Raw genomic sequence first — 22509 nt, 5'->3', positions numbered from 1 at the left:
ATCACAGTAGGTCAAAAAGAACTCAAACAGCTGCTGCATTTTTTTTTGAGTGGTTTAAATGGCACAAATTTGTTTCTCTCTATCATCATATTTGTTTTTGTTCATCTGCTGTTGTCAGTTAAGTGAGCGGTTAAACAGTCCAACAAGTGAATGTTTTTAAGAAACCTGAGACTCCTCTGCAGCCCAAGACATACAGACCTGAATAATAATCCTCTTCTTATAAGAATAAGCAATGAGATAAATGCATAAGTAAAATAGTTGAATGCACATGTGGCCAAATAATCATCTGGTGTGTTTAACAACTTTTCCAGTTACATTAGAAATTACTGCAAAGTCAGTTCAGATTATATACGTTTTGGTTGGTTAATGGTTAGAAAATAACAAAAATTGCTATCTCATGGAAATTATGCAAAGTGTTACTTTGTTTCTCTGCTAACAGTTCTGACATAGATGACTATAACACAAAAATGCATGCACCATCATCAAAATGTAAAAGTTGCATTTTAAAAATAAGGAACTATATCGATCCCACAGTACATGGCGTTGCAGCAGTTGTGAAGTCAGTTCAGTCTTATTTGTATAAAACTGAATATAATTCAAATCTGTATGCTGTTGAACTCACAATAGCATCGCCTTTTCAGTTATTTATATTGGAAGTTTAAGATCCTACAATAATACAGAGAAAACCCCAACAATCAGATGACCGCCTGTGAACAAGCACTTGGCAACAATGGGAAGAAGAACCTTCCACCATAACCAGGCTCGGGGAGGGGCTGCTATCATTAAATGCAGAGTGGTAGTAACCTAGGCCACACTACAGTTTAGTACAATTTAAGTGCCTTTAAAAAAAATAATGGACTGAAGTTTTTTTTTTTTTTTTCTTAAGTCGTAACACATTTGTCTTTACTATTTTGCAGATATATTTGATGTCTAAGCTTCACGATGTGTTCAATTCCCGGGCTTCCAGCACCAGGAACAGAAATCTCTGTTCTCATCACCAGGGTGAACCTGAAACCCAACTGTGGTCTTGTGGAATTATGGGTAAACATGGATGATGAGAAGAAACACATTTACGAGCAGATGAGAGAGGAAATTCAGACTCCTCACAGGAAGTTTTCTGGATTAGAAGGGAAACCAGGGGATCTCTGTCTGGTCTGCATCAACGAAACCTGGCACAGAGCTCGGATCGTATCGATTGAAAGTCAAACATACAGTCTTTTTCTAATTGATCAGGGGCAGCCCCACATTGCCACAAGTGCAGTTTTAGCATGGGCTCAAAATGACAGCTTTCTCCTGCCTCCTGAAATCGAATGTTGCATACTTGCAAATATCTTGTCCCTTGAGAAAAATTTCCCTCATAGAGCTACAAAGTTTTTGATGTCTCTGCCTGGGAAGAAGTTTAGGGGACTCGTTCAATATGTACTGATGCCGGATAGGACAATTCTCCTTGACATACCAGTTGTTTCGAAGCACATGTGCAAGTCTAGAGTTGCAAAGAAGATCCCAGTGGAGGAATTTAAAAATATTGTACTGAAATGTCTAAATTTGCCCAATGATGAGTCTTCTGAGGCCTTTGATGTAACACAGGAACAGAGCCTGAATGTTAGCAGCCAATTTGCTAAACATAACCAATACTTTTACCCAGAGCTGCTTACTGACATTTTGGAAACGGTTTATGTGACTGAGGTAATTGATCCAGAAAATGTTTTTTGCCAGCTTGTTATTCTTTCAAAAGCAGTGAAGATATTGTCTGAACAGATCCATCAACACTATGAAGAGAGCTCTAGTTTTGGAGAGGAACTTCCGCAGAGCTGTGGGGATCCATGTGCTGCTAAAGGGACAGATGGCAGATGGTACCGCTCATTACTAAAGCAAAACATTGAGACCTGTGATGGTGCTGTAAAAGTTTTTCATGTGGATGAAGGAAAAAATGACTTGGTGCCTGTTGAAGACATCAGGCCACTGGCTGGCAAATTCCTGAGAATGCCAGTTATCACATATCGTTGTTCTCTAAATGGAATAAAAGAAAATGGCAGAGAGTGGACTGCAGTGCAGACAGATTTGTTGAAATCACTCCTGCTGAACAAGACTGTGGTGGTGACGTTTGACCACTATGATGCGACTCAAGATGTCTATAATGTTACACTCTATGCAGCTAATGCTACCTGTGTCAACAGTTCTTTTCTGGAGAAGGCAGACTTTATTCCCCTCTCTAAGCTTGAGCAGGATTTAATTGTCCAGAATGAATCTCTTAACTCATCCATTCTCAGTTTACTTGAAGATGAACAATGCATGAATTTACAGAACAAAGTCCATGTCATTCCTGATGGTATACCGGAGGGAACTGCGCCAAGCTCCAAAAACAAAACGGTCAATGGTGGACAAGAGTGTGCATCTCCTTCTTGTAACGGTGACATTTATATGAAAGCAAGCTCTGAACCTGCAGTAGATTGCAATGGGAATACTGCATCAAGTTTCTGCTCTGAGTTGCAAAGTGCTTGTCATGACAGTGCATTCACTGTAGGAAGTAGTGTCACTGTAAAGGTGTCTTGCATTGAAAGCCTACAGAAGTTCTGGTGTCAAATAACAGAAGATGACGACTCCCTCAGATGCCTTATGCAAGATCTGCAAAATCACTATTCATCCGCCCGCTCTCAGCCACTTATTCAGTCCATCTGCGTTGCCCGTAATCCAGATGATAACATGTGGTACAGAGCAAGGATCGTTGCTAATAGCAATTCACCTGTTGTAGACGTGAGATTTATAGACTATGGTCAAATTCAAAAGGTCCCTCTGCAAGATGTGCACCCCATTGATCCAGCTTTCTTGCGGCTAAGTACTCAGGCTTTCCCATGTTGCTTATTCAGTCTGAAGAGTCCTACTTATCCCGTTACCACTACTTGGAATAGCGATGCCTTAGCAGAGTTTCACAAGTTTGTGGATTTAAGTGCGTCGACAGACAGTAGTTTGAAATGCGTTGTAAAGGCAGTGGAATCTGATGAAGAAGGTCTGCTGCTTAATATGGTAGACATTCAGACTGCATCTGGTAGTGCACGCGAGCTTCTGGATAAGAAATGTGCACAGTCTGAGGCACATCTGCAATCTCCTCCACAAGTCACATCTGATGTGTACAATTACTCCACATATAATATTGAGGTGGGTGGTAAAGAAAATGTGTGGATAACGTCTTCAGAGACTGTCAATCACTTCTACTGCCAACTGGACAGGAATGCTAAATTGTTTGACAAATTGATGGAAAGTGTTGCACAACTCCTTAGTGAGCCACAGCGCTCAGATCAGACTCTTGGACTCAGTAGCTTGTGCTTTGCAAGGTACACTGATAATGAGTGGAACAGAGGTCAAGTAGTAGAAATAACTCCAAAGCACAAAGTGCACTTTGTGGACTATGGGGATACTCTTGTAGTCAGTGAAACTGATATCTGTCCCTTTCCCACTGAAGCGAGCGTGGCCAGGTCATGTCCAGTGCAAGCTATTCCCCTCGGACTGTTTGATGTCCCTGCAGAATTACCCCAGGAGGTCAACCAGTGGTTTGCAGATCGTGCTGTTGGCCGTAGTTTCACCATTTCCGTGGCAAAAGTGGAAAATGGAAAGCTAATTGTTGAACTGTATGATGGCTCAGTGAGTGTGAATATGAAAGTCAGAGAGAGGATGGCTAAAACTAAACAAAACAAAATGACCGATGTCAATCAGCAGACTGACCAGCACCACTTTAACAGCTTGAACAAAGGCTGTTCAGCACAAGAATCAGTATTGGTGGAGACAGCAGGACAAAATGGAGTCCATGGTAACGATAGGATGTCTGCTGCAGATGATTTAAAGGGGAGTTCAAAATCCACAGCTAATGTCGCTTCACCACGGATTGAGCATGCAACGGTTTTGGATGAAGGAACAAAACCCATAATGCTTGTCACTCTTGAAGACAAAACTGTGGCAGAGACTTCTGTTCAGATTTGCCACAGTGACTCAGACACACAGCACTCCAATTCTTGCCTTGAGAAAAACTTGACCATCTGCATGTACAATTGGCCAAATATTTCTCAAAAACGGATTGAGGACGTGTACGCTTCCTGCATTGTTGGACCACATTATTTCTGGTGTCAGTACAACACTGAAGATCTCAACATGATATCAAAGCTTGCTCAGGAAACTGGGCAAATTCAAGACGCAGTTTTTCCTGAGGTACTGGTGCCTGGAAGTCCATGCCTTGCTCTCTTTTCCAGTGACAACCAGTGGTACAGAGCTCAAGTAATTCAAAAGACTAACAGTACTCTCGATGTTCTATTTATTGACTATGGAAATGAGTCTGAAGTTAGCATTAAAGATGTGAGGTCAATACCCCAGCATCTGCTGGAGATTCCTCCTCAGGCATTTCTTTGCTTTCTAGATGGCTTTGAGTGTGAAGGCTCCTGGGACGATGACGTGTATGATGACTTCTACAATCTTGTGGTTGATAAGCCGCTCAAATTGACAGTCATTAATAAGGAAAAGTATTCAGAGATGGCGGTTCCTCAATATGCAGTGAATATTGAATGTGTTAAGATGTTCATCAGTAGCTTAGTGAAGGAAAACAGGAAATCACTGTCAGGAGAAAATTCAGAGAACCAGACTGATCAAGCAGAAAGTTTCTCCCAAGGCATTCAAACTGAGAACAACACAACTCATTTTGATGCTCCCAAAGGAAATGACAATCTTTGCATGTACAAAGAGCCACAGCTTTCCCAAATCGATGCAGAGACTGTATATGCTTCTTGCATTGGGGATCCCTTTTACTTCTGGTGCCAGTATGCCAACACAGAAGGTCTCCGTGAAGTGTCACAGCTTGTTCAGGAAGCAGGAGAGGCACAGAAGGACACGATGCTCCATGAGACTCCCCATCCAGGGAGTCCATGCCTCGCTCTATATTCCAGTGACAACCAATGGTACAGAGCCCAAGTAATTGAGAAAGCGGACAGCACACTGCATGTTTTGTTCATTGACTATGGAAGCGAGTCCGAGATTGACATCAGGAACATCAGATCATTATCCCAGCCTCTGCTGGAAAAGGCTCCTCAGGCCTTTTTGTGCTGCTTAAATGGATTTAAGGAGTCCGAGGGCTCCTGGAATGACTCAGTTTACGATGACTTTTACACTCTTTTGATTAATAAACCACTTAATCTCAGAGTAATCAGCATAGGAAACCACTCAGAGGTTGGTGTTCCTCAGTATCATGTTGAAATTGAGTGTGAAGGAGTGGCTGTGAACACACTAATGCAGAAATACTGGAATCCGGTTACAGAAGAATGTGTTGATGCTGAAAGCCATCAAACAGAAAACCTCCCACAGGGTGGTCAGACTGAACCTGATGTGAAACAAATTTGCGTTGCAGAAGAAAATGTTTTTAAATGCATGTACAAAGAGCCGCGACTTTCCCCCAACGATACAGAGATGGTATATGCATCTTGTATTGTGGGACCACATTTCTTCTGGTGTCAATATGCCAACACAGAGAACCTCTGCAAAGTGTCGCAGCTTGCTCAGGAAGCAGGAGAGGCACAGCAGAAACTGTTCCCTGAGACTCCTGGTCCAGGCAGTCCATGCCTCGCTCTGTATTCCGATGACAACCAATGGTACAGAGCCCAGGTTATTGAGAACGCTGAAACTTCACTGCATGTTGTGTTCATTGACTATGGAAATGAGTCTCAAGTTGACATCGGTGATATAAGATCACTGCCTCAGACTCTGTTGGAGAAGGCTCCTCAGGCCTTTTTGTGCTGCTTAAATGGATTTAAGGAGTCTGAGGAGTCTTGGGATGACACAGTTTATGATGACTTTTTCAACCTTGTGATTAATAAACCACTCAGACTGACAGTAATCAGCATCGGAGACCACTCGGACATCACTGTTCCTCAGTATCACGTTAAAATTGAGTGTGAGGGAGTGAATGTGAACAAACAAATGCACAAATACTGGAAAGGAGTGGCCAGAGATGGTGCCTTGGCAGAAAGTGTGGAATCAGGTTAGTAGACTGCTAGTTAGTGTTACTGAAATGACTGAAAGGTCCTTTGCTAGTTTAGTTTATCTTGACTTTTTTTTTTTTTTTTCAGTATACAAGGATGAAACCAGTGCCAAGGACGAGATTGACGAGGCTTAAAAGCTGTCAAGTGATACGGCAATCGGTACGTTTAATACATAAAGGTCTCTTTTTGATAAATGCTTCTTTTTTTTATGTATTATTAATAGCAACTCACAGATGAATTATCTATCAAAAGTAAATTTCCAGAAATGGAGAATTAATGACAGCACTAAAAAAAATCTTTCTTTGTTTCTTCCAGCTCTGGGGAGCCAAAATGTGTCTGATACGTTGTTTCAATATGAAGTAACAATTTGTCTTATTACATTTTTTATTTTTATATTTGTCCCAATAAAGTGTTTACATAGATTAAAACTGGTTTGTTTATTTATTTTCATGGTTTCTAAACATTTGAACAGATAGTTTTGCAGACTGCATTGGCTGGCAGATTTGCAGCTGCTTAGCATTTGTACTCTGATTAAAAGAACAGTAATGCAGACTTGGAATAAATCTCTACAACCAAATCATCAAGATGAATGTATAAATAAAAGGGATTTAGTCTTAGCTTTTATAGCTTTTAGATTTGTTTGGATTTATTGTTATAACAGGTTATAATATTCTTTACCAGGTCAAGTCTCTAGAAACGCGTACAGAGTCATATTTTTGTTTTTTGACAATCCTTAAAGATGGTTTGATTCCTAGAGCAGTTTTCACTTTTAATCCAAAATGACTTGCATTTGCTTATAATAAAGATTTGAGCATTAACAATTGGTGCTGTTTAATTTTTTTTTTTTTTTTTCTATGGATATTTATTTGGCATTTCATTTATGAAACAACGGTCACTTTAAGGCACTTTATGTCTTAACGTAGAATCTCTGAGTGGAAAACTCAAACTATCAGTGCTGGCTCATGGGGTATTATCTAAGTAATTTTTGAGATTGAAAAAAAAACTCCTTACAGTTTAGAAACTTCTAATGGGAAGAAACGTTGAGCAGAACCAGGCTCAGGGAGGGGGAAGCCATCTGCTGCAACTGTCTGGGGCAGAAAGGAAAGAGAAAAAGGGCACACACAGAGAGATGAGACAAAAATCGACTGTGGCATGAAAATTAACATTAATGACATGCTGCAGTGGTGTATAAACACCTGGGGAAGAAATGCTCGGTGCATTTAGGAAGCCCCTCCACAAGCCCGAGCCTTTAATGGCGAGATGTTCAGGCTGAACCAGCCCTAACTATAAGCTTTATCAGAAAGGAAAGATTTAAGCGTAATCTTAAAAGTAGAGAGCATGTCTTCAAAGTCTTGAATCTAGATGAAGGGATCAGTGTTGGTCAAGTTACTTGAAAAAAGTAATCAGTAACTAATTACTGATTACTTCCCCCCAAAAGTATTCCCGTTACTTTACTGATTACTTATTTTCAAAAGTAATTAATTACTTAGTTACTTTTTAAAAACACGATTTACAACCTGAATAGGTAATAAAGCAATAGATCTTTCAGCCCACTTTTTCTGCATAATCCATCATACAAAAGGTAATCAAATGGAAAAGTCTTTTTTTAAAACTTGTTTTATTAGTTTTAATCTTTTAACTTTATGCATCAAGCAAAAATTAAATTATATGCACCATTCTCTGACTGGAAGAAATTTGTTTAACATTTAAACCTATTTTCTGCACATTCCAGCACATAATTTATTTTTTATTTTTTTGTGTTTACACTCAGTCTTTCAAATAGATGCAAGTAAAACACAGCAGAAAATAAATAACATCAAAGACTAGCGGTCCTGTTGCTCTATTTTCACCTGTAAAGCAGGAGTGGCGTAGGCAGAGGTTTGCCCCGGTGCAGGTGAGCCGCAGCGGTCAGTGGAAGAATCCGTGAGTTTCCCATTACGTGGTAGCGCACTCCCGGTGCTTGCTTGGAAGTTTAGGTGGTTTTTTTCACTGTAAAAAGAAGTTTTACACTTGCAAGAAAATCAGGGTTTTAGTAATGCAGTAACGCAGCGTTCCTACGGGAAAGTAACGGTAATCTAATTACCGTTTTTGCAATAGTAATCCCTTACTTTACTCGTTACTTGAAAAAAGTAATCAGATTACAGTAACTCGTTACTGCCCATCTCTGGAAGGGATACATGTGTGGCAGGTTCAAAATGACTAAAGTCAAGAAAAAATGTACTGGGGTAATAAATGTGCTTCATGTAGGCCCATTAGATCTGGGAATTGTTTGTCAGCAGATGTGGAAAACCAGTATAGAGTCATGAATGTGAATAAAATAATGTTGTAACTAATAAAGCAATTAATTAAGAATCTGGCTATATCTGTGAAGCACAGGACACTTAAAATGTTAGCCTGATTTATTTCCACACTAAAAACAGACACAATGTGGATTGTGTTACCTTTTTTTTACTTGTTATAGCACATAAAATGAGTTTTCACTTCCTAAGACAGGCTAGCCTTACTTAAATCGCGTCCTTGCTGTTTTTGAATAATAATAATATATTTTTATTAATATATTATTATTATTGATAACGATCTAGACACGCCCTGGTTTCCTTTCCGCGTTTTTACCTTCAGGTTAGGAGCCATCTAGTGTTGATCCGTTGCTAGGATCCACTGTTGCTAGGTTAAAATGTCAGAGTTGCACCAAGCTGCAGCAGCAGGCGACTGTGATCAAGTTGAGGAGCTTCTGAGGGAAAATAAGTGCAATCCCAACCAGAAAGACATCGACTGGTACAGCAAGACACCTCTCCACTGGGCAGCGGCTAAAGGTAGTTCGTTAAATACGTGAAAATGAGGCGTATCCGTGTCCCCTGGTGACTGCGCAAGTCTTGGGCTCAAATTACCTGTTCGCATTCGCTGGAAAATGAAAAATGTGGTTAGACCACGTGTACGCTGTTTATGCAACATAAATGTTAGTGTCAGTACACTAAACTGCGCTTTATACCGTGCGTAAAAACGATTTAGGCACAAAGTCGGAATTCATGAATATTTGTTAGAGCTGCCTTTTCACTAAATATTTAATACAGTAGACAGCATTCATTAAAAAATACTTTGGAAACAGTTTCTCCTTTAATAGCCATAAAGATGACGATTTTTCTGTAAAAGCTTGACAAAAAAAAGCCCTTTCCTCAATTCTATTGATTCAACTTTGAAATCTGACATTACATCAAATTTTTAAACTACATTAATATTGAAACAATATCAGAGTCGGATAAAATACATTTTAAAGTTCAACATTGATGTTGAACATTTATTTTATATCAATTTTTCACCCTCTGTTAAAAGTGAATCAGTGTTGAATTCTGATGTTGATTTTTCCATCACTTTTGCATGCTCCGTTAATAGTGAAGCAACAATGAAATAATCCTTTAAAAATCAACAGGACTAATACTAAACCACTGCAAATTATCATCAGCATTTAAACCTGTGCATAAGACAGTTGTGTATGATCTAAAAACAGGATAACCATTATCTGTTAAACATTATGTTACAATTTAACATGTCCATAATAATATCCCAATATTATTAAGCATTACGTTTTATCTTTGCATCAATTAAGAACAGTTTATTATATAAAAACTTTTTTTTTTGTTCAGTGTATTATTTTGAATTCATTGATTCTAATTTACTCTGGAATGGGGCTGGATATTGGGTGTCCTGCACCACCCATCTGATCTGGAGCATATAGGAGCCATTCCTGCACTTGTTGGGCAAAGGCAAATTCAGAAACTGCATTCACCCTCAGCTGCTGAGTCAGGCCATCTGAGACAAAAAACAAAATGTGAGCCAACATGGGAGCTACAGGCCAACCTTGTAGTTTGCTAAGAATCAGAGTTTTGAGTTGCTGCGTCCAGACCAGTCTCTAAATATTCAACAATGTCTTTTTTGTGCTTGTATGTTAAAACTGTGATTACACACTATAGCCAATTTTTTAGGTACACCTTTTCAACATCTCGTTTATTGTCATTTCTAATGAGCCAATCAGATTGCAGAAACGCAGTACTTTTAGGCATGTGCGGCACTGTACAAAAGCCTTGCACTACACCTCATTTCTTTATATTTTGCTTCCAAGGTGCCAGACTTGTTCGTAAATTTTTACCGAAACCACTACCTTGACCTCAGCAATAGTTTTCCAGTCTTTCAACATTATTTGGACATGCTTGGCCTGCTTTTTTACTCATTTTCAGTCCGGTCCTTGTACCTGACCATTTTTTTAGAGGAATCAAGGAAAAAACGTGACTGGACTTTTCTTGAAGATGTTTCGCCTCTCATCCGAGAAGCTTGTTCAGTTCTAAGACCAAATGGTGGAGAGTCCCAAGTGTGAGTTGTCCCTTAAGAGGGTCATTGACCCACTATTGATGAAAGGTGGCTTTTTCACACACACACAATAGACAAAGACAACATCTCCCAAGATTTCAAACATAGAGAGGTCTCTTTTCAGGTTTTCTGGCTATTTAGGGCGAGGCAAGGTCTCACAATGGTTTCACCCAAAACCTCTGCTATGGCCCACACCCTTTTTCACACCTTGAAAAAGGGTGTGGGCCATTATTAGCAAAGGTTTTGGGTGAAGCCATTGTGAGATTCTCCACACTGCTGGAGTAAATATACTTTGTTACTGTACTTAAATAGAATTTTCCGTTCTCTGCACTTTACTTGAGTATTTATGACTACCTTTTTACTTTTTCTCCCTACATTTTTAGAGAAAAATCTGTACTTCATCAGCACTACAGGAGAGGAGACGCATGAAAAGAGTGGCTTTTTGTGTGTCAGGCATGCTCCTAGCTAAAGGTCCAGCTGCTGTTTTTTACAGGGAGAGAAATGAGTGAGCCAAAACCTTAAGGAGGGTCCCTGAAAACGTTTATAAAACACTCTGCACAATATTGTTTAATTTCCCCAATAGCCCTAATTCATCAAAATAAGTATTCTTAACTTGCTCACAAACTAATTATATCTTTCCATAGGACACACAGAAATGGTGAGGATACTTGGTGGAGACAGCAGGACAAAATGGAGTCCATGGTAACGATAGGATGTCTGCTGCAGATGATTTAAAGGGGAGTTCAAAATCCACAGCTAATGTCGCTTCACCACGGATTGAGCATGCAACGGTTTTGGATGAAGGAACAAAACCCATAATGCTTGTCACTCTTGAAGACAAAACTGTGGCAGAGACTTCTGTTCAGATTTGCCACAGTGACTCAGACACACAGCACTCCAATTCTTGCCTTGAGAAAAACTTGACCATCTGCATGTACAATTGGCCAAATATTTCTCAAAAACGGATTGAGGACGTGTACGCTTCCTGCATTGTTGGACCACATTATTTCTGGTGTCAGTACAACACTGAAGATCTCAACATGATATCAAAGCTTGCTCAGGAAACTGGGCAAATTCAAGACGCAGTTTTTCCTGAGGTACTGGTGCCTGGAAGTCCATGCCTTGCTCTCTTTTCCAGTGACAACCAGTGGTACAGAGCTCAAGTAATTCAAAAGACTAGCAGTACTCTCGATGTTCTATTTATTGACTATGGAAATGAGTCTGAAGTTAGCATTAAAGATGTGAGGTCAATACCCCAGCATCTGCTGGAGATTCCTCCTCAGGCATTTCTTTGCTTTCTAGATGGCTTTGAGTGTGAAGGCTCCTGGGACGATGACGTGTATGATGACTTCTACAATCTTGTGGTTGATAAGCCGCTCAAATTGACAGTCATTAATAAGGAAAAGTATTCAGAGATGGCGGTTCCTCAATATGCAGTGAATATTGAATGTGTTAAGATGTTCATCAGTAGCTTAGTGCAGGAAAACAGGAAATCGCTGTCAGGAGAAAATTCAGAGAACCAGACTGATCAAGCAGAAAGTTTCTCCCAAGGCATTCAAACTGAGAACAACACAACTCATTTTGATGCTCCCAAAGGAAATGACAATCTTTGCATGTACAAAGAGCCACAGCTTTCCCAAATCGATGCAGAGACTGTATATGCTTCTTGCATTGGGGATCCCTTTTACTTCTGGTGCCAGTATGCCAACACAGAAGGTCTCCGTGAAGTGTCACAGCTTGTTCAGGAAGCAGGAGAGGCACAGAAGGACACGATGCTCCATGAGACTCCCCATCCAGGGAGTCTCATGGAGCATCAAAATAAGTATTCTTAACTTGCTCACAAACTAATTATATCTTTCCATAGGACACACAGAAATGGTGAGGATACTTATAAAGCATGGAGCCAGACCATGCCTGAGGACAGAGTATGGGTGGACCCCTGCCCATTTTGCTGCAGAGTCTGGTCGGCTGGCAGTGCTGCGGTTGCTGCACTCACTCCATGCACCTATTGATAAGGAGGACTGCTGTGGAGACAAGCCAGCGCGTATAGCCGAGATATACGGACACCAAGACTGTGTTAGATTCCTTAAAAAGTATGACATGAAGCCCGGTTCTCAAATTGTTGTAATTTTAATAACAATAAACTATATATAATATAATGCTTGTACATGATTAATATATGGTCTTGTTTTGTGTGTTACAGAGCAGAGATAGAGTGCGAGGTTTATCGCAAGCTATCAGCGCGAGAAGGGGTTTCAGTGGATGACACAGATGAGGAGTGGGCAGAACGGGACAAAGAAAACTTAAAAACTGAAGCAAGATGTGAGCCCAAATCCCATTTACAGAAATAAAATCCTCACGCAGGTTTTCTTCTATCCTTTCAGCTGAGAGTTTTCCTTCAGCTCTTCACTGCTAAGTGCTATTTAAAACATGCAATGTACAGTATTATTAAATCACATTTCATATGAATATGTATATTGAACAAAGAAAGACAGATAAGTGTAATAATTATTAAAACTTCTGATTTGTATTACTGCAAGTAAAACAAAATAAACAACAAAGAAACAGTCACATCAAAGAGTAAATGTAGCTCATGAATCGAATATATTTGATTTAAATGTAGTGTTTTGTGAGTATACATGTGTGCAGGTGTTGTTTAGGACTTTTTAGTTGTTGTTTCCAACTTTGTGGAGCTTTCGCTGATGGTTGGTGGAGCCTGCAGAACAGAGGAAACAGATGTGCGTCATTCATTATGAGTTACCACGGTTATTTACGAACAAGCTGTGGTTCACTTACTTTTTTCCTGAAAGAATTCAGCAGTGCTTCACGGGTCTGTGAAAATCAGAATAAAAACATTTGATGAAAACATTTTCAAGGATATTTTTGATGACTGTTGATAATAATTTCATTACAATAATTGAAATAACACAGAATAAACCTGAGAACAACTACAACAATAATGACATCGATTCAGCTGTGGATTTTAGATCATGCCATTGGCTTCAAACTTTAAATATATTCGAATATTATCACAGTGATACAGCAGCATCTAACTAATCCTAACTAAACTAGGTAGGCCTCTTATCTCTAGAAGTAAATGACTTTACCATTCTGTCCCCCAGGCACGTGGTCAACAAAATAAACAAACCCTAGAAATGAAAAACAAGCATTTTTTAAAAACAGTAATGCTTTTAGCAGAACAGATATTGAGTCTGATCAGTTTAATAATTGTGACCATACCTGGAATGCATTGAGCACAACAAAAGCGTAGTTCACAGCTAAAGTCACAGCTCCAGCTGTGAGGTCCATAATAAATGTTGCAAATCCAAAAATCCATGGCAAACCAAAGATTGGAGTCAGAAGAATAACTGATCTCAGGACAGTTTTGGCAGCCTGTATTTCTTTCTCATGAGACTTTTCTGTGATCTTATGGTCTAAAAGCTTCATGATTACCACTATCATGGCAAACAAGTTGATGAAAACAATTATACCAACTGGGAGAATGAATGTATAGATGGTTCCTTTCAGAAGTCCAGAATAAACCAGCCAACATGTTTCCAAACTGAAATACGCGTCTTGAGCGCCGCCGTTGTTGGTGAGAAATGTGATGAAAACAATGAGAAAAGGACAAACGTAGCCCAGGATCAACGAGAACCTCAGATAGGTTTTCTTGCCCACTTTGTGAAAGAGAAAAACTGCCTGATGAAGGAGCATGGTGCTCAGGCTCAACATCCAAAAGAACATGGCCAGGTAGCAGAAATGCTTCAGAAGAGCTGCAATTCTACACCAGATTTCTGAAATGCTCTTTGGTTGAGAAGATGCCAGAAAACAGCAATCTGCCACCAGCAAACAAAGAGAAATGTTCACGTGGGCGGTGTGGCGCAAGTGTAGAGTATTTGTCTTGACTACTTTGCTCCAGACGATCAGTTCTATCAGGAGGCTGATAACGAGTGACACCACTGATGCAGAAAGTCCAGCGTACGTTATCTCGGTCATGTAAGGGATTTCAATGGGATACCGAGACATCAGAATGGCAAATGAAGTCAGATGATTGCAAGTGCACTCGTCAGGTTTAGAAGCGCCCCCCCATACACATCCTTCATCTGTCCAATTGCTCTGGTTGTAGTTCCATGAGACACATTGCAGTTCAACATGGCGAGGCCTTTCTATGAGCAATGGGAACTTTAGTGTAATCTCAAGGTCTTTTCCCCGTTGAGTGGTTGTTGACACAACAATGCTGTTGATGTTAAATGTTTGTGTTGTATTGGGCAAATAGTCCTGCAGGTATTTGAATCCAGCTGTTTTTACAGTGCCATTTCCTGAGCTTCTAACAGTGACTTTGGCATTGAACACCGTATTGATGCATGTTTTTCCACTGCATGTGTCTATATGTATATTTTTTTGATCAGAATCATTACTTATGCTTGATTTCGCAATTAAATCCTCAACTGACTGCAGATATTTCTCAGCCAGGCTCTTGTTACTTTCAGGATCCGGTTTGCTCCATGAGTTTTCAAGAGACCCATCCAACAGATTACTAGATGAGGCCAGGAAATTCTGAAAAGAACAACAAAGTTTTGAGGGTGGTATAACTACGATGCTTAAAATGAATCGTAAAAGACTGAACTAGTCAAAGTTTAACACATGCAGCTTCTTAACTGCTTCCCTAGTTGGTCATTGATTGACCCTCGATTTCTTTGAGTAAACCACTGTCAAAACGAATAACTTGAGGTAACTGTTGTTGTGATTTGGCGCTATATTAATAGAATTGATTTGAATTGAATTGAACAATGGCTAAGGTGGTGACGTGTGGCTTCCTGTGGCTTCTTCACAATAAAAGGGACAGGGTTATTCAGCACTTGAACTCTTTTAATATGAAGTAACAGCAGCAGGAAATTCTTGATTTGCATTAGCAATGAACTAATTGTAAATAGTAAAACTGTTAATGTATTCAAAAAAGTGAATAAATAGATTGGAAATTTGTTTCCTTGTAACTCTTAAAGATTCCAACTTTACGTACAAGTATTTATACTTATTCATTTTAATATTTGTTAAAGAATTTAAATAATAATAAAAATAAAGCTTCTTTGATACTTACTTTAGTTGTGGTTACATTGTCTACTACGTTCAGTTTGTTACTCATGGTGCTGAGTACATCAACTGATGCGTTCACATTAGCAAAAGTGTTAATACGCACTGAATTTTGAGTGACATTGTTAAGGTTAGAAAATATTGTTTCTGCATTTTTATCTAATGCCCCAAGTCCAGTGTCAGAAATCTGTAACAAGAGCACATATGAATTAGTCAAGCCTAATTGTATCAGCTACAGTGAGTTTGACAAAAAGATGAACAACTTTCCATTTTTCTGTTGCGTAAAAATCTCGTTACAATTGGAGAATTTGTTGCTATATTAAGTTTGAGATTATTAAGTTACTTTCCCATCATATGGAAACAATTTCTTAACATAAATTATGAAACTAAGCTTACTTACTTTTGCATTTTGCAGTACGTTGTAGAGGTCTGAGTTCACACATCCTGACACCTCATCTTCCCATTGTTCATTTAAGCTGAAAATATGAATTTTAATATTGAATATCTTAATATCTTAAGTGTCACAAATAAATGTTCACTTATGAACTGGTCAAATGATGTTCCCAGTCACAAATGCAAACAATCATTGTTGGTGGACTCTTGGAGCCATTTCAATACAAAAAAATAAATAAAAATAGTCAAACAAATAACTGATACATTATTACATAATAAATATGATCAGCAGTTGGATTCTTACTTGCATTTCCTTGTTCTTTGCCCAGCAGAGTTTGTGCATTTTAAGACTGAAGTGAAACCAGCTTTGGTGTCTCCCCATACACCTTGAGCCCGACAGTACAGGTCACCTTCTGTTTTGGCGAAGAAACTTTCATACATTAACTAAGACAATATCAAAAGTTAATTTAGAGAATGGTGAGTTCAAATCAATTTCTGTTGCAGAAATTATATCCTATAATGTCTCATAAAAATTTGGTCTCTCCAGAAACACTCTCTCATCTTTGAAGTAATCAATATAGCCTGCATTCATTCATGATTCTAAAACACTCTCCTATTTTTTATATAATAAGTATAAGAAGCAATTTAATACTTTACCCCATTTTATTTTACACTGTACATATCACTATTACTATATCTATTATTACAAACTACTACTGTCATGGTAAAAAGAAAGTGCACCCTCTTTCACTTCAAAGGTTTTATATATCACAACAATATAAAATAAATCCTCTGGACCTTAACAGATTCACAAACTATTTAACTACAACCTCAGATACACAACATTTTTAATACATTTATATTCTGTGTCATTATTTATGTAACAAAATTTAAGTTACATGCAGAAGCACTGTGTCCACCCTCATTAAGTACACCCCATGATTCAGTAGCTTGTAGAACAACCTTTATTGTGGACAAACCTCTCCACGTTGGTCCTGTCTTTTCAAAGGACAGTGTTCCAGAAGTCCTGTGGTTTGTTCAGATGCAACTTTGCAAACCTAAGCCATGCTGTCAATTTGTTTTTAAAGAGAAGAGTTGACTCCTGACAGCCCTTCCAAACAAGTAACACTCATTCTGCCTTTTTGTAATTATATTGTGTTTAACATTAACATTTAACATGCTAACTGCGTCTGAGATGTAGCTCTTGGGTTTTTATGTAATTTGTCTGCACAGTCTGACCTTGGGTTGCTAGGATGTGCACTCCTGAGAAGATTTACGGCTGTCTTGAACATCTTCCACTTGTGAGTAATATTTCAGATTGCTGAATGATGGATGTTTACTTGTTTGGTCTTAAAACCCCACCCAGGATGGTGAGTAACAGTTGTTCCTGTAAGATCATTGTTGGTGTCTTTCTTATGTGTTAACACACTACTGAATGCTCCAGATCAGCAAACTGATCTGCTTTTACAGAGGTGCTCAAACTTACTGACTTACTCCCAAACTTACTCATGGCAGGGTACGCTGGTGATTAGGAAGTAGACCCAAAAGCAGGACACGGAGGAGGACAAAACTGTGGTAAACTATAAGCGAGCTGTTTATTGTGGCTGATGAAAACCAGGAACATGCAACAAGACATTATCAACAGTGGCAAGAACTACAACTAAACCTAAACTGGGCGAGACTGGCAACTAAGAATGAACTATGAAACTATGACAAAACTGTGATACCTGACCTGAACATGATAGTGAGCATGATAGAAACTGTGAGGAAAAACCAAGAGTTAAAACAATGAACATGCCCTGAACACAATCATGCAAAACACCAGAAACCCTGACATGACATGGGGGAAGTATAACAGATGACCTGACGATGACTAAACGGAAACACACGGACTAAATACACTCAACGGGTGATCAGGAGTAGAAAAATATGAGGGAACAGCTGACTAGAATGAACATAATGATGCCACAGTGGAAGTAAAACTAAAACAATGAACAAAAGTACCCTTCAAAGTAAAACAGGAAACATAATAAGACGCAGACATGACATGAGCTAAACAACATGAAACAACATGAGACAGACAACGACGTGGACATGGTGGACTGACGTGGAGAATGAACACTGTAGAAACATACAGAGGGAAAAGGGATACTGGAGATGAGGCAAGGACATAAGTAAGCACCTGAAGGGCGACGAGTGACACTTAACACAGGGGTTAAAACACAAGGGGAACTTAATCAACAAAATAACTAACATGGCAACCTAAAATGAGCTTTGGATAAATAAATGACAGCCAAACATAAACAATGAATATCAAAATACCAAAAAACTCAAAACACTGAGCCATACGGCTACAAATATCACTTCTTTTTATTTCTATTTCTTTTAATTTAATTGTAATTAATTATGAATACATTTTTGGGCATTTAAAATGGCAAATCTTTTGACTGTCCTCATTAAAGTAAGTAATTATTTATAAATATTTTAGTTGGTTTATCTTAAAATATCAGCAACTTCAGACAACTTTAGTGAAGTGGCACTTTTTGAATAAAACTAAATCAGATTTTAAAAAAAAATTCATTTATTTCTGCCAAAGACAAGAACTTTGTTGTAAGATTTTTTTTTTAAGCTATGTGTTTAATTCTTATTACAAAATACAATAACTTACCGCCAATGATGTTGAAGGGCACCGAAGCACTTTTATTTTGCTCTTTTCTGTTTTTAAATATACACGATGCTGTAGTTTGATTGTTGTTGTTTACACCACAGTCGATAATTTTTTGAGCCGAATAAATTTGTGTTTTGTCAGCTGCAAGAATGATACATTCATGTCATGGATTTTCATAACAGTTCTTGCAAAATAACTATTTTGAAATAAAATTATTTGGCAAATAAGAAAAGAAAAGAAAAGAAAAGGAAAGGAAATATCCATACCCGAAGTTGCTGAATAATCTTTGAGGCCGTCACCATTCCATGAGACAGTATAAGGTTCAGTGCTATTATTTATCTCACACTGGGCTGCTACTTGGAGAACATCAGTTTTAGTTTTGCAGCGTGGAAATGATGGCACAGTGAAAACAGCAATGTCTGGCAATAGAGCTACATCCAGTACATCACTGCCTTTGTGTAATATGTTGATTGTACTGTCATTGCCAAACTTTTTGGTTTGTTGGTAGAGACACAAGTATGTTCCTAGAAAAAAAAAACGTGGTTAAAGCTGGTACAAGTAGGAATTAGATTTAATCCAGATAGTGATACTGAGTTTTTCAGCTCATAGTGCCAAACTAGTTAACCATTTAAAGCCTGAAACATTCCCAGAAAAAAAGTGAATGAAATATTTATTTAACATTCTGACATAAAGAAAAAAAAGAAAGAAAGAAATATCAAATTGCATATACAAGTTTTAATTTGTATCACAGTCGAGATGTAAAGAAAAATCTTTATTTCTTTATTTTTTAATTGCTTAAACATGTATTGTACAATTTATTTAGTTTTTTTCTGGGTTTACACTAATTATATAAAAGTCTCACATACATACAAACAAACATACCTTTCCAGAGTTCTGTCACTTCATTAAGCTGGATTTGACTCTTTGTTTTTGATAATGTTGTGACAGTTGAAACTGTTCCATTAGTTATGTCATATTGCCCATTGATGTTTGTTATACTCCACTGTGGTGTAGTTCCAAGGTCCTCCGTTGCTATGCAAGTGATGATTTTGTTAGTGTCCCCATAAGAGACCGGCATGTTGTCTGGCATTATTAAGCGGACAACACCTACAGAGAACAAACAAATGATAATCAGTTGCCATGGAAACCACATACATCTAGATGGTATGGCATATGGAAATACTGCCACCTTGCGGCCAGTCATTGAAACTTGAAAACCTTTACAGTTCCATGAACACCATAGGTTGAATAGCACTGCAGCTGCAGATAAACCATCTGTTTTAGAGGAAGGTCCAGAGGAGGTTGGAGATAGTTACCATCACGGGCTCATCCGGCCAGGATGAGACTGAACAGTCAGTACTCACTTGCAGGTTTTTTGTTTTATTGAATAATGAGCAAAGGAAAGACACACATGGACTGCTATCTCTCAGCTGCCGCCCCATGTGGGAGTGAAGAAAGAGTGAGCTGTAGGTGAGTGCAGTCCTTATATAACGGGTGACAAGTGAGTGCAATTAATGGAAAGCGCCACACCCAATCAAAGGTGAGGAAAAGAAAAAAGGTGCATCCGGTGAAGTGAATGTGCTAAAAGAGCCTTTACAACACCACCTTTAGAGCACATTATGATAAACTAAAACAAGATGCATGAGGTTCAGAGAGATTTTTGTCTCTCACTCATATTTTCTTGATCTTTATCAGAGTAATATGACTGCATCCAAAGCATTGTTGACCTCAGGTTATCATTTTATAATAGAAACAAAGAAATAAAATTGGGATTTTAGCGGGCAGCAATTTGTCAACGATTGAAAGGTTATTTAGCTGAACTGTTCCTTTAAATAAGAGCGTTAATAACAATTTACACAGTGAAAAACGTATTTATAATATGCATAAAATTTCATGGTAGTCCCTCCAGTAGCTGTCGAGATATTTCAGTCTGATATGTTGGTGGAGAATGATACTCAAGGAGCGCTAAAATGATATCTAAAACACAATCTAACAGAATTTATATAAAATTTAAGAAAAAAAAAACCTTCCGTCCAGGTTGGAATTAACTGCGCCCTCCACAGGTAGTTTACATTACCTGCAGTCTCCATATCAAGCGAGGCTGACAGATTTCGGCTGATGGCTTCTGAAATGTTAATCAGAGTTTGTGAATTGACAGTGGAAGCGACGCTCATTGTAAAATCTATGAAGAGGCTTCCGAGCCTTCAATAAAAAACAAAGACAGATTTTAGTCACATATCTAAAATAAATTTAATAAAACATTTAATTTGTGATTGCACGAATATACCTGAATCCTGTAATGTTTAAAAAGTCAAATCCCCTCAGAGTGCTGTACGCTGTTTTCATCTAAGAGGTAACAAAGGATGGAAAAAAGAGTTAATAATAGTATTCTTTATTTATTATTGCGGTGATAAAGACATTATATATTTTTTAAATGACTGTTTATTACCTGTTTCATCAAGTCATCTCTGCAGTTTATATAGTCCGTGGTTTCTGTGCCTTTCAGACACTTTTCATATTTGTTTGCCTGTGCAATTTTCAAAGATCCTGTAATGGTAACTGTGAGCAAGAAAATGTCAGTATATATATATATGTGTGTATATATATATGTATATATATATATATAATAAATAAATATATATAAATACCTGTGGTGCTTAGGACACACTTTGCGTCTGCACTATTCAAAGTGCACGTTGCATTGCCGCAACATTTTGGATTAGACTGACAGAAAGTATCACTCCATCTGTGGTCTGGTTTGCATTCACATTCTTTGCTGCCGGTACCATTTGTGCACACTTATAAGGACAAGAGTTATGCAGGGTTAGAGTTAGAGGTTATAAAAGTATTTTCTTCAGAAATCACAGCATGGTGTATGTGGAAGATTGGAAATTAGTTTACCTGTTGTCATTACAGGTGCTTCAACAAATGTATTGTTATACGTAAAATTCTTCAGTATGCTCGTGATATTTGCAATTGCACTTTTGTCTATTATCAGTTTGGCATAAAGCATTTGGGTTGAGTTATCAGCCTGTGAAAGAAAAGTGTTTCCATTTTTTATTTTATTTCATGATACAGTTGATATTTAAGATCAAAATGTTTAATTGATGTAATCAACAAACCTGGCAGAAATTTATGCCCAAGATGTAAAGAAATAAAAAGGTCCACATCCTGTTTTTGGAAAAATAAATGATATTTTTAAAAAGCATTTGGCAAACAATAGCATTTATTAATTATAAATACTATAATTAAAATGTTGCACTTCCATGCAACACCAGCAAAAAAAATCTGCCTTTGCAAAGCTTAAAATGGCGATATGATTAAAGAGATGATAGAGCTCATTAATAAAGGAAAGAGAGAGGCCATTTTTGCATGCAGAGTGAAGCAGAGTCAGAATCAGAATACTTAACTTATCCCAGAGGAAACTTTGTGGTCACAATTGCTCCAAGACAGCAAGGACAGTAGTGAAAATTACCAACATTAAAAAATACAATATATTAAAAGCTAGCTCTAATACAAATTACTCTAACATATAAAAATCCTGATGTATTACACAAAAGAAATATAAAATAAGTTGAAATTGAGGTGCCCGTCTTATACTGACTGCCAGGGTTCATACTTCCAAAATTCTAATACCTCTTGAGCCATAGCCATCCACAATTCAGGATCAAATTTCAAATACATATTTAAGAAATTCCAAGTTTCTTAAAAACACTATTTTCAGCCAAATTATTTTTAAATGGTCACATTGAGGAAAATCATAAATACTTAAATTTTTACTAACCTGGTGTACAGGATGGTAGAAGGACCCATTAGAGCCCCAAAATGATGAAGGTGCACCAGGTATCCCTACTGCTGCTCACAAGGAAATGGTCAACAGAAGACTGAAGTATTTTTTAACGTGACAGCAGTAGATGACCTGTAGAGGTTACTGCAGATAGACATGCAAAGTAAAAAGGCTGTCATGTACCACTAATT

General features: G+C 38.1%; 3 protein-coding genes across 3 annotated transcripts; 2 read left to right on the top strand and 1 right to left on the bottom strand.

The window, feature by feature from the left end:
• Window positions 1–942: 942 nt before the first annotated feature.
• tdrd6b (tudor domain containing 6b) lies at window positions 943–6151 on the top strand. Its single transcript, XM_085343285.1, has 2 exons — window positions 943–6016; window positions 6105–6151. The coding sequence occupies exons 1-2, from the start codon at window positions 943–945 to the stop codon at window positions 6149–6151; spliced, it is 5121 nt and encodes a 1706-aa protein (XP_085199411.1).
• A 2540-nt stretch (window positions 6152–8691) lies between these two features.
• ankrd66 (ankyrin repeat domain 66) lies at window positions 8692–12730 on the top strand. The gene is made up of 3 exons (XM_085343286.1): window positions 8692–8830; window positions 12244–12472; window positions 12583–12730. Exons 1-3 carry the CDS (start codon window positions 8692–8694, stop codon window positions 12728–12730), a joined length of 516 nt encoding a protein of 171 aa, XP_085199412.1.
• A 305-nt stretch (window positions 12731–13035) lies between these two features.
• Window positions 13036–22344, bottom strand: adgrf3a (adhesion G protein-coupled receptor F3a). Its single transcript, XM_085343441.1, has 17 exons — window positions 22316–22344; window positions 21654–21702; window positions 21433–21562; window positions 21180–21329; window positions 20981–21090; window positions 20819–20877; window positions 20609–20733; window positions 19414–19638; window positions 18798–19055; window positions 18532–18672; window positions 16168–16276; window positions 15871–15946; window positions 15478–15657; window positions 13620–14936; window positions 13487–13528; window positions 13176–13211; window positions 13036–13095 (listed from the first exon to the last, which is right to left on the bottom strand). The coding sequence occupies exons 1-17, from the start codon at window positions 22342–22344 to the stop codon at window positions 13036–13038; spliced, it is 3096 nt and encodes a 1031-aa protein (XP_085199567.1).
• Between the last annotated feature and the right edge of the window lie 165 nt (window positions 22345–22509).

The sequence above is a fragment of the Diplotaxodon limnothrissa genome, linkage group LG19 (genome assembly GCF_057381915.1).
Source record: "Diplotaxodon limnothrissa isolate DT_005_m linkage group LG19, D_limnothrissa_male_GT1.1, whole genome shotgun sequence".
Classification (NCBI taxonomy): Eukaryota; Metazoa; Chordata; class Actinopteri; order Cichliformes; family Cichlidae; genus Diplotaxodon; species Diplotaxodon limnothrissa.
Note: the sequence above shows the minus strand (reverse complement) of the source record. Positions and strands in the feature narration are given on the sequence as shown.

Coding starts and splice junctions, on each gene's coding strand:
- ankrd66 (XM_085343286.1), top strand. CDS start 8,692: ATGTCAGAGTTGCACCAAGCTGCAGCAGCAGGCGACTGTGATCAAGTT. Junction 8,831..12,243: donor CCACTGGGCAGCGGCTAAAG/GTAGTTCGTTAA, acceptor ATCTTTCCATAG/GACACACAGAAATGGTGAGG. Junction 12,473..12,582: donor TGTGTTAGATTCCTTAAAAA/GTATGACATGAA, acceptor TGTGTGTTACAG/AGCAGAGATAGAGTGCGAGG.
- adgrf3a (XM_085343441.1), bottom strand. CDS start 22,344: ATGGGTCCTTCTACCATCCTGTACACCAG. Junction 21,563..21,653: donor TGGGCATAAATTTCTGCCAG/GTTTGTTGATTA, acceptor TTTCTTTCACAG/GCTGATAACTCAACCCAAAT. Junction 21,091..21,179: donor GTGTGTCCTAAGCACCACAG/GTATTTATATAT, acceptor TCTTGCTCACAG/TTACCATTACAGGATCTTTG.
- tdrd6b (XM_085343285.1), top strand. CDS start 943: ATGTGTTCAATTCCCGGGCTTCCAGCACCAGGAACAGAAATCTCTGTT. Junction 6,017..6,104: donor GGCAGAAAGTGTGGAATCAG/GTTAGTAGACTG, acceptor TTTTTTTTTCAG/TATACAAGGATGAAACCAGT.